This window comes from Austrofundulus limnaeus, unplaced genomic scaffold (genome assembly GCF_001266775.1).
Source record: "Austrofundulus limnaeus strain Quisiro unplaced genomic scaffold, Austrofundulus_limnaeus-1.0 Scaffold1013, whole genome shotgun sequence".
In the NCBI taxonomy this organism is placed as follows: domain Eukaryota; kingdom Metazoa; phylum Chordata; class Actinopteri; order Cyprinodontiformes; family Rivulidae; genus Austrofundulus; species Austrofundulus limnaeus.
The window spans coordinates 5,258-16,403 of record NW_013953415.1 but is presented as its reverse complement, the minus strand read 5'-3'; the positions used below and the strand labels follow the sequence as shown (position 1 = coordinate 16,403).

Sequence of the window (11,146 nt, the reverse complement as noted above, 5' to 3'; positions counted from 1 at the left end):
CACACACACACACACACACACACACACACACACACACACACAAACACACACAGTTGAAGGAACAAACAAATAATCCAAGCACCTTAGGCCGTGCAAGACCAAATAATACGAAACAAAAGTTCTATGAGAAACTTACCCAGGTTCCTTTTGAGAGATATGTGCCTAGTGACAAAAAATAAAAATACAATTGCAAAGGAATTCAAAATGGATATTTTAATTAAGCTCTGTGGAATTGCTTAAATAACTTATTTTAAGTCACTAAATCAAACATCTGTTTTTTTATTATTATTACAGAGGATGGTGTTTTTGGCTTACTTGGAGGAGCTGGTAATCCTGGGGGACCCGTGTCCCCCTTTTCTCCTTTTGGTCCTTGCTGGCAGTAACCTTGGATTTAAAATAACACGATTAACAGTATTCCTTACCTTTGACCAATTATAACTTGGGCTTAGTTTATTTAACTAAAGTTATACCTTTAGATGTAAAATTCTTAAAAATTTATAACTTCTAAAACAGCAACTTTAAAAGTGATCTAACTCACCTGTTGCAATTGTTCCTCCAGAGTTGGGCTGAAACATTGAAACAAAATGATTAATAGCCAACAGCAATAAATTACCAAGAGGTTTCATGAATAGTTAGACTCATGCAATCTGTCACGTTGAAACTTCAAGCAACATGCAAACGCACACGCATGCAAATGATCTAACTACGCTATTTTATTTCTACCTCAGTTATTTCTTTGCACTGGGCCTTCACCATCCCAGGGATGGCATGCATCATGCAGGAATATTTTGCAATCRCCTTCTGAGCAATCAAAATTAAGGTGACATTACTCTTACACAGAATAACATGCCTGTCATGTGAGGGGGAAAAYGTGAAAGAGGGCAGGTGAGTGAGTTTTTTATGAWAAATATAATTCTGATAGGTATTGAGACCAAACGAGGCTGTTAGTTTGTCCATTGGACACTGCGGTAGTAAGCTGTGACCAGATAATCAGTCCTCTGATTCAGTTTAACCCGTGTATCATGCTGTTTTTGTAGTGCATAGTTTTCTTTTCTTTTTTAACCTACGGGCAGTTTGCAGTGGGGTCTGGGAGGGATGGGGAACACTGTCTTCAAACACCAAAAGAAGACAGAGTATGGTAAGAAATACAAAACACAACAGAAAAAAACAAGAATAACTGGGGTGGAAAATTAATAAAGCTATGTTTACTCCTTTGGGGCAGTTGAAAACTCCTGGGCGACCTGGGGGTCCRGGAGGTCCAGGAGGTCCCTAAAAAAATAATGAAGAAAATGTCAAAACAGGAATTAAAAGGTTGGGGAGGGCTATTGAATCTATTTAAAGTACACAAAACAACAGAAGAAAAATATTCTGCAAAAGGAACACTGTTATTAGGAAACAAGTCAGAACTGCAGTATTTCGGATGCAACTCCAGTCTTCAGGAGTGTAACTCACTGGACGGCCTTGAGGGTCCCCTTTCTCTCCTTTAGGTCCTATCAGACCCGAAYGGCCCTAAACAGAGAGAGAAACTTGAGCTACAAAGCACATAAACTAAATTACAAACTGATTTGAATCCAATTGTTCCCCTTCTAGATTTTTGAAGCTGAGAGCTTACTGAGTAAACAATAAAACATACAACCGAGTTAACGACCAAAGATTATCACATGATGCTTTAAATGTTTATTAAGCTCAACATGCTTACGGGTCGTCCAGGGATGCCAATTTCTCCTTTGATTCCTGGTGGTCCAATTGGTCCCTGTTTGGATTAAAGCATCGATCATATTTCATTTGATGATGTTTGAAATTATATGTTTGCTTCTCACTCTGAATCCTTACTGTAATTCCAGGTGGTCCGGTAACACCCCTATCTCCCTGCCAACAATAATAGAAATGTTGTGATGGGAGTTACGGGTTCTTACTGATCAGTACTTTACAAACATCAGTCATCTTGATTAATAAACCTAAAATGACGGGAAATAGGCTGAAATGTAAAAGCACTGGCAGGAAATATTACCTTAATTCCTTTGGGCATGGTGGACCCAGCCATGTCAAACATTAAGGAACCATCTGCTGCGATGACAGAAGCTGGCTCACCCTTTTCACCCTGCATGCAAACATGACTTTACCATATGGAAAGAGAAGAAAAAAAAACTGCACGCATGTACACACAAATAAATAAAATAAAATTAAGTTTATTTTCTCAGTTTTATGAGGATGAATTCTGTATGCTAGTACTCGTAACCCACTTACTTTCAGTCCTTGAGGTCCTTGTAAACCTGGCAACCCGATGTCCCCCTTTGGACCCTGTGGTCCCTATAAACATGTTGTAAACAAACCGTTAAAATACCATCAAATCTAAATGCTGGTAAATACCATGTCAGATGCATTTCATATTTTGAAACAGGCAGCGACACAGTGCATGAACTAAAAGGGTTGATTTTGAAACCAGTAAACATTTTTTTTCCTAAACTAAAATTTGGTCAATAATGAACTGTTTTCATTTACTACTCACAGCAAATCCCTGAGCTTCAAATATCCCTGAGAAGTTGAAAGCACCATCTGTACTATTAAGCAGCATCTGAGAAGATAAGAGGGAAACTCTGTCAGCAAAACATATTGGCAACTGTGGCAGAGCARTTAGGGGAGTCGTTCTGTAACTGGTGTGTTGCCGGTTTGATACTCATCTCAGTCGCTGTGTTCTTGGGCAAGGTGTGAATATGTGTATGAATGGGTGAATGACTGCAGTGTGAAGCCCTTTGAAGTGTGTAGAGACTTGATAAAGTGCTATACAAGTTCAGTCCATTTACCACTATTGGGGTGGTGGTAGACTGTTTGTATTAAAAAATATAAAAACAATTTCATCCTTTAACAGGCTTGTCAAAAGCAAAGCAAAGGGTCCATAAACCACCTTAAGTGTAAAGCCACTTACATCCCGAAGGTTGGTAACAGGACCCGGTGGTCCAGGTGGTCCTGGAAGACCAGGCAGACTGAGCCCATCTCGTCCGGCTTGTCCCTGTAAAAAGACTTAACAGTTTAGGATTTCCTTTTATGTATTTAATAAATTAATTGCACAGTAAATAGAAACACAGAAACTCTTTCTGAAAGGATTTTACCTTTTGTCCTGGATCACCTTTGTCCCCTTTTTGACCCTGTCAGTGTAAAGAGAAACCCAATCATGCTCCTTTTCTAATTTGATATGTTGTAAGATGACATTTTCTGACCTCCCCCTTCAGTTTTTTCTGCTATATTTTGAGGTGATATTTGTTTTTTTTAACACACCGTGTTGCATTTAAGGTCACCCATGTATGTTTGAACAATTTATTTTGCTGTATACACAATAGTTTGACATTTATTTCTTTTAATTAAATAACTTTTTAAAATCATTTATGCATAAAAACATCTAATTTCCCAGTTGGGCTATGTTCCTGCAACCTTTGGAGTGGGAAGAATTGATCCTCAGAAACAAAGAAATAGAATCAGAAAGCCTAAAATTTTAAGCTAAATCATCTTGGAAATATGTCTAAACTCTATTTAGCCTCCCTCCGATAATTTGGTTGAAGAAGATTGGAGTGGATTAGTTGAGACTCAGGAAACAAGAAAGAAATCAGAGGTTTTGTGCTCACTCCTTTATAGAGGCTGCTCCTGCTGCTCTTTTTTTYCCAAGGGAATGCTGATGTTCTTGTTATAAAAGCTTAAATACTGACCCAGTTTTTCAAGAAACTGAATAAATGTTTCGTTACATTACACAGATGAATATATAATAATAATTATAATAAAAAACCACTAGATATTTTGAGGACATCAGTCATGTGGCAAATAAAAAATACCATATAAATGTTCTCATTGCACATACAGTATATCTCCCTTTTTTCAATACAGGTTTTTATGTCTTTATACCTCTAATGTTTTTTTTTTCTTGAGAAGCATCTATCATTTTCATTATTTAGCAGCCAGTTTTCAAACTCATGTTACAGTCTGGATCCTGAAAATTACTGACCTCTGCTCCTTTTAGTCCTTCAAACCCAGGAATCCCTGGTGGTCCTCTAACACCTGGCTCCCCCTGCAGAAATCATGAGAAAACACTGAAGCAGCTCTGATAGGACATCTTTCAAAACAAAACTTACATACAGTATTTGGAACAGTGCACTGCTGTGGATTGTGCTCGGTCTTTCACCTGGTTTAAACTTCAACAAAACGTAAGACATCCAATCTCATTGATGTGGTTGTTAGACTTTCTTTTGGACGTTTTATTCTCCAAGAGAAACTGCAGGCGAGAAGCCCGTCATAAGCCCTCCCACTGGCCTCCGGCTGCAGTATAACTAAGTCAATTGCAAAATGAAACAACTATACCTCGAGAACACAGTTGGTAGAGCTGGATGAAGAAGAGCYGGTTGAATCCGATTTTATGCTAAAAGGGCTTGCCACACTGGTTATTCTGTTACCAATGTTGACAAAGGACTATTTTGTGTATTGGTCACAAAGAGACCACCACAGTCGGCATAAGAAGATCTTCCTTCACTGCCTGTGGGAGGCGCACTCCCTCTTGGTCAGCACAGCTGGGACACCTGTGTCTCCTCGATGTCTCCTTTCACGAGTTCTTTGACTATCTTCATAAGTGTTATGTTAACACTTTTTTTTTTTTTTTTTTTTTTTTTTTTATGTTAACACTTTTCTGAGTTTTGCTGGAGCAGTTGTAAAGATTTCTTAACAGCTTCGGTCAGCAGATCCTGACCAGAGAAGCTGAACAAGATCACTGTCACCCACATTTCTACATAAACACAACCACTGAGTTCGGACCGATCAGGCAGTCGTTGGCGCATTCGAGACAATAGATCTGCCTGGGTGTCATGCACAGGAACCCACCCCCCACCCCACCCCGCAAATTTCATCGCACAGCCATCAGCAAGGCACAATTTCAGCACTTAAACCAGAGTTTTGTGACATTTAATCTAGTCTGATCTGTATCTAAACCAAAGTGACGTAAAAAGTGAGCAGTTGAAAGCAAAAACTCCCTGCCACTGTGAGGCCATTTCATGACCTAATGTCCGGAGACTGTTTAGAAAATGTATTTGTACTGAGATTACTTATCTTTATTATCTATAGAAGAACCGTGGATAGAAATGATAGCAGAAGATTAAAGACTCACCTTTTGGCCCGGTGGTCCTGGGATGCCATCTAAACCAYCTTTACCCTAAGAAAGACATGACAGAGAAAAAGAAAGAAAGAAAACTTTACAGCTTTAACCTCAGGAATTTGCAACCTATTTCCAAATAAACCCTGTGGGGTTCAGATAATAGAAGATAAATCCCAAAAAATATCATAACACAAGTGCAAAAAACCATCAACACAAACAGAAATGCTTAACCTTGGGTCCTTGAGGTCCACGGATTCCTGGAGGGCCCTATAAAAACAAACCAGTTTAACATCTCAAGTGACAAATGTGTATGTGTGTGGCTTCATTTAATACATTTTGATAATATCAAGTTTTACCTGTGGAATAGGGATRGACTCAAAATCACCTAGCATCCCAGATCCTTCCAGGTCCTCAAGAAAAAAAGAAAAGAAAAAGTCCAGTTTAGCAATGGTAAGTTTAAAATGTTAATGTTTGAAAATAATTTAAAAAAGATGAAGACAAATAAATAAAAAAAAAGTTGTTGTTTTTGTTTGTTTAGGACATATTTTAGGTAAAACAAAACAAAACAAAACAATTGTTTCTCCAAAAATTAGAAAATTTCAATTAGTGATAATTTAATGTAACTAAGTTAAATGTGCTAAAACCAAGCTGCTCTGTTTCATTACTGAAATAATAATACTTATGCAGGGCCTTAGGTGCTCAACATACCACACATTTTGAGCCATAGAACTCAKAAATGTTGCAACAAAACACAGTCTACCTCAAATGTCCTGTCAAAGCCTCTTCCTACAGGTCCTGGTGGCCCAGGAGGTCCAGGTAGACCTCTTGGACCAGGCTGTCCCTCGGGACCAGGTGAACCTGGCAGGCCTGGAAACCCTGGTGGGCCCAGATCTCCCTAAATGAGACAAAGTCAGTGTGTTAAGTTCTCTTCAGGTTGCATGTATGCTGGCTGTAAAAAGCATAACGTCAAGATCCACAGGGACAAATTAGGAGGTATTGCATAAAAACCACATTGGATACAATGCAGAGTAAAACGCAAACATAATTATCATTGTTAATACTGGTAATGGTCCATTATCCTTTCAAACAAGCAGTAAATAGAACGTACCTTTGGTCCTGGCTGCCCACTCACACCAGGCTCCCCCTATTAACAAGCCAGTGAATTATAATGAAACAAATTAGCTGCATTGTTGACTTGAGACAGACTCTTGGTTCTGGTTTGTATTAAAAAGCGGAGCAGAACAGACTTGTTTACACTCGAGCCTCTTGGCTTTGTTAGTCCGCCTCATTAAGAGCTTTAGGGTTTTTTTGTGTTAGTTTGTTTTTAATTGTTTTTCGCTAACAGAGCGCTTGGAGGGCTGAATACTGGAAGGCAGGGAGAGCTTCTACAAAAGACAGCATGCTAAAAATCTCACAAGCAAAAGCCAAGTCAAAGCTGCTATACGATGTATTTATATGTATTTAAATAAGAGCCATAAGTCAGATTGTTTTTTTTTTTCCATCAGCTAATGCCACAACTAATGGCACAGCTGTGAATGTGGCTGTTCTTTTCTGCATTTCCTGGTAAAGACAGAATTTAAAAAAAAAATGGTAGGATTTGAAAAAAAAAGTCTCTTGAAGCATTTGCTGTCAGGTATTCAGAATTCAAGAGATATACAGTATATATAGTCAGTAATAGTGCACAGTAAGAGAGCACAAAGACTAATTTTAGCCTCACCTTGTCTCCTTTTTCCCCAGCAGGTCCTGGATCTCCATCCCCTCCATCTACTCCCTGAAAAAGTGGCGAGACCATATTTGATTTCATAACATATGAAAGGCAGCCAACAGAAAACGCGAGCTCCTAGAAAAACTTTTATGAAAAAACGTTTTCGATAACGCTAAATTGCTACAATCTGAAGAAGAAGATGAATATTTTATGAACCAAAACGGCTGTAATTTCCGTCAACCTGTAATTGGTCCATTTACACAGCTCGTAAAAGCTTTTAGAAATCTATTAACAAGAAAGATGCATTTTCCACAACTAACGGTACAGCTGCGAACGTGGTTGTTCTTTTCTGCATTTCCTGGTAAAGACTGAGTAAAAGAAAAATGGCAGGATTTGAAAAAAAAAAAAGTTCTTGAAGAATTTGCTGTCAGGTGTTCAGATTTCAAGAGGAATGTAAGTGTTTTAATTCCAATTAAAATGGGACCATTTCTCAAACTTCTTTCCTCAGCTACATGTACTTTGAGAGAATGGTGAACTCACAGGAAGTCCTGGTTCACCCTTCTTGCCGTCCTTCCCATCTTTTCCAGGAGCCCCAGGAGGTCCTAGAGCAACGTCTGCAGATGGGGTTCCTGGGGGTCCAGGCAGTCCTGGCGGGCCTGGAGGACCCGGGGGTCCCTGATTGCACAAATCATKGAGAATCATGCTAGAAAATAGTCTGTCAATGCTTTTTTAAGTTAATTTTGCATGTACCGGTATTAAAGCAACCCAAAAAAAGCCAACAGATAACCTTACTTACCCTGATAATTTCTGCATCATTGTCGAAGTCTTCRAATCCAGACCCCTCCAGCTGGAATCATCCACATAAACACTTGGTTAACTTGGTTCACTTGGTTAAATTCAGGCCCTCACTATTTCACATTATGGTTTTATCGCTCTATGTCGTAAATGCTTCAATTCTTTAGAAAAAAAATGAATGAAGTTTGTGTAATAACTGACCAGGGCCACAGAGGACTTGTTAGGAGGACCAGGAGGGCCAGGAGGGCCAGGAGGACCAGGTCGTCCAACACCAGGATCACCCTGATAAAGAAAGATATTTTTTTACAGATTTAGTTTGTACAGCAGGGTTTAGCTTCTGGCTGAGGAACCCACTTTCAAACCCACAAAGAGTGTTACAAAATATGTAAAGAAATGTCAACTTTTGGAAATAAATAAATAAAATTCTCACTTACGTTCACTATTAAATAGTTATCATGTTTGTTTAGCATAAGAGTTTTATCATTCCCACTTAAAAACAACTTTTCAACAAAGCATTGACGATAAGAACAAAACACAAGACAAACGTCTCTTAAGCTCTCTTTAAAATATTTCAGTATTGTATTATACATTATATTTCAAAATCTTTGAATAACAGATTTAATTTTATGATGACGGATTTAAAATAAGGTTTATTTTATTTGTGTTTTTGCCTTTTTTTCCTTATCTTTCCTCCAGCTTTCTGAGGACCCCCTAGTGGCCCCCACTTAGAAAAACACTGTCTTAGAGAAACATTAAGGTTAACTTAATGTATCAATATGATTTTGATTTCCATTTTTACTCTTTACCTTTTCTCCCTTAGGACCAGGTTCTCCTTGTTCTCCAGGGAATCCTGTAGGTCCCTGGGGAAAAGGTCACAGCCACGCTCAGTAAAAGCACGAACCAGTAAAAGTATGTAGATAAGCTCAGCGTGTACGCCTTGGGCAGAACATGACGTGTCACTTTCTGAAGTGGTTTCTGTCTTACAGAAGTTCAAATCATTTGATCAAAGACTCTGGAAATGAGACCAAGAGGAAGAAAGAGCAAAGACAGTAGAAAAGTTGTACTTACTGGGGAACCAAGTTCACCTTTACTTCCCTGAGGAACAGATAAAAATAGAAAGCCAATCCATCATTGTATTCTCTGCCGCTTCAGCTTTATAAACAACAGAAAACTGCTCTAAAAAAAGCTCATGTTCTGAAAACAGAATGCCAAAACAGCTAAAAATATAAGAATCACGGCTGCAAACCTAATAAACAAGCAGCTCAAAACTCACAGGTTGTCCAGGTGTTCCAGGACGTCCAGGGACCCCCTGGTATCCTTGTGCTCCCTGAGGACCTTTCGGTCCAGGTTCCCCTCTTGCATCTGAGGCTTTTCCTGGAGAGCCAGGGGCTCCTGGGGGGCCAGCTGGRCCTGGTTCTCCTCGTTCACCTTTTTGTCCTCCAATGACCTGTAGCGAGTAGAAGTTGATTTAATCTTTTATCCACACGAACAAAACTGTTTCAGACAAAGCTTTTGGTTGAGCAACACTTCAGTTAGCTGAACAATAAAAAAGCTTTTGGGGGGGAAAAAAACCCAACATAATGTCAGCACCACAGTTTACTTTATGGACTATTTATGAAACCAGAAGTTTAAAAGCTCATGTTAACTGGGACACTGTTACACTGCTGGCTTTTGGCTGCAAGTCTGATGCTGAACAACTACACAGAAGTAGATTTTGCAGTGCTTAACCTACAAAACATGAGATGTACAATATGAGGTGATCAACAGCCAACTCACAGAGTCAGGCTCGAAGGCGGGGGCTCTTGTTGGAAATGATCTCACTGTGAAGGAGACAGAAAATGTGCACATTAAAAATGTTAAATTTTAGTCATGGGGAAAGAAAATAATTTTTTTTTTTTTAGCACTATGAGACTGTAATGAGTAAAACATACTGGAATGAGAAAAAATGTCCGATTTAGGCAGTTGCAAACCGAGAAACAAGAAGAGGGTGTTTTGATCACCACCTGCTGGCTAATAAATGAATTACAGCTTTTCCTCTAGAAAATAATCAGTTTCATCAATCATGGCCCTTGAGGGCTATTGTTCTGTATATTTTAAAAGTTTATCTGTTCCAACACACCTAATTTGAATGAATGGGTGATTAAAAGGCAATTTTAGAACTTATTAAGGTATTTCAGTCATCAAATCAGGTATTGGAGCAGCAGGGGAAACATGAAGGATAGAGCAGTGGTTCCCAATTTTCCTTAAAGCCACTCTAACTTCCAAGCCAAGCTATGCTTCAACCCACCCCAACCGCCTTACCCCCCATATCTTTATTTAAACAATAAAATAATAATGTGAATAGTTATAATGTACATGCAATTGTCAAAAACAAACAAACAAAAAAAAACTTAATAATCTCACAACCTCTGATAAGACAAGGTTATGTGACCCCCTATGCTCTCTGGTGCTCCTAGGGCAGCCCCCCCACCCCCACCCCCAGCTTGGGAACCACTGTAATAGAGGGTCTCCAGGACTAGGACACCCCTGCTTTCATGTTAATTCACCAATTCAACAAAATGAAAATGTATAAATTATTTTCAGTCAAGTTTAATTTTCTATGAACTGAAATTCATTTCTAAACCTTTGTTTATGGTCGTCTCAAAGTCTTGTCCAGAGGACTCCTCCATGTCTTCATCATCACTGAGTGGCACCTCAGTAGGCGGAGCTCGAACCGGGCCACTGTATGTGGGGTCCAGCTCTGGGAGGGGCTATAAATAAAAAGGACAGCATAGAGACACACAGATTAAAGAGGAGTGTTTAATCAGTGCGTTATCTTCCAAAATCTGATTTAAAATTGCAGTAAAAATTATTTATTAAATTAGCAACCTATGATCATAAAACCATTTAAAGCCTAATTAGTTAAAGTTGCCATAGATAAATGTAACAACAATGTTTCTTTGAGATCAACTGTTATATAAAAAATGTCTTGACCTCCGTCCTGGGAAAATCATTGAAATAAWAAATAAATAAATCTGTTTTAGTGTTAAACTTAAATCTGTCCTCTCATAGTCCCTGATGATGAAGAGAGGTTTTAAAAGTTTTAGAGAACGAGTACTGGCTCTATGGTGAACTTACAACTATTGAGTTCTGTGAATCAGCATCAGTGACGTAAGATGTTTTGACCTTAACGGCAACAAGTGAGAGAAAAAAACTTTGTATTCACAAGATTAATGTCTGCAATAAAAAGGCACTCGTCCTCACTGCAGTACTTCTGTTTATTGGCTTTCTTGAAAAAAAATTTAAGACAAACATAGAGCTGCAGCCAAGAAGCAAACTTTAAATCCCCCCACTTTATTATTTGAACAGAAAGAAAGCTATCACATTAGCAGCCCAAAAAAACTTTTGACAATAAAAAGTAAATAAAGTTCTTTTCACTGGTATTTTTTTAAGTTGGAAAAAAAATGTCTACATACCTTGTTTTCTCTCTCTTTTGGATGAACATAGATTTAAAAATATATTTTGTTATGTGACTG

The 11,146-nt window shown here is 38.5% G+C and overlaps 1 protein-coding gene across 1 annotated transcript in view; it reads right to left on the bottom strand.

The window, feature by feature from the left end:
* Positions 1-136: 136 nt before the first annotated feature.
* Positions 137-11,146, bottom strand: part of LOC106533750 (collagen alpha-1(XVIII) chain) — a gene marked incomplete at both ends in the record, with an annotated part of 16,130 nt that continues 5,120 nt past the window's right edge. Inside the window, 28 exon segments of the mRNA XM_014030182.1 lie at positions 137-162; positions 316-384; positions 539-566; positions 724-801; positions 1,210-1,269; positions 1,453-1,509; positions 1,700-1,753; positions 1,834-1,869; positions 2,012-2,101; positions 2,248-2,310; positions 2,510-2,575; positions 2,927-3,010; positions 3,111-3,146; positions 3,995-4,057; positions 5,144-5,188; positions 5,363-5,398; positions 5,488-5,541; positions 5,892-6,026; positions 6,240-6,275; positions 6,849-6,902; positions 7,377-7,511; positions 7,633-7,683; positions 7,833-7,913; positions 8,438-8,491; positions 8,700-8,726; positions 8,905-9,078; positions 9,408-9,451; positions 10,255-10,381. Of these exon segments, the coding sequence (XP_013885636.1) occupies positions 137-162; positions 316-384; positions 539-566; positions 724-801; positions 1,210-1,269; positions 1,453-1,509; positions 1,700-1,753; positions 1,834-1,869; positions 2,012-2,101; positions 2,248-2,310; positions 2,510-2,575; positions 2,927-3,010; positions 3,111-3,146; positions 3,995-4,057; positions 5,144-5,188; positions 5,363-5,398; positions 5,488-5,541; positions 5,892-6,026; positions 6,240-6,275; positions 6,849-6,902; positions 7,377-7,511; positions 7,633-7,683; positions 7,833-7,913; positions 8,438-8,491; positions 8,700-8,726; positions 8,905-9,078; positions 9,408-9,451; positions 10,255-10,381 (1,863 nt within the window).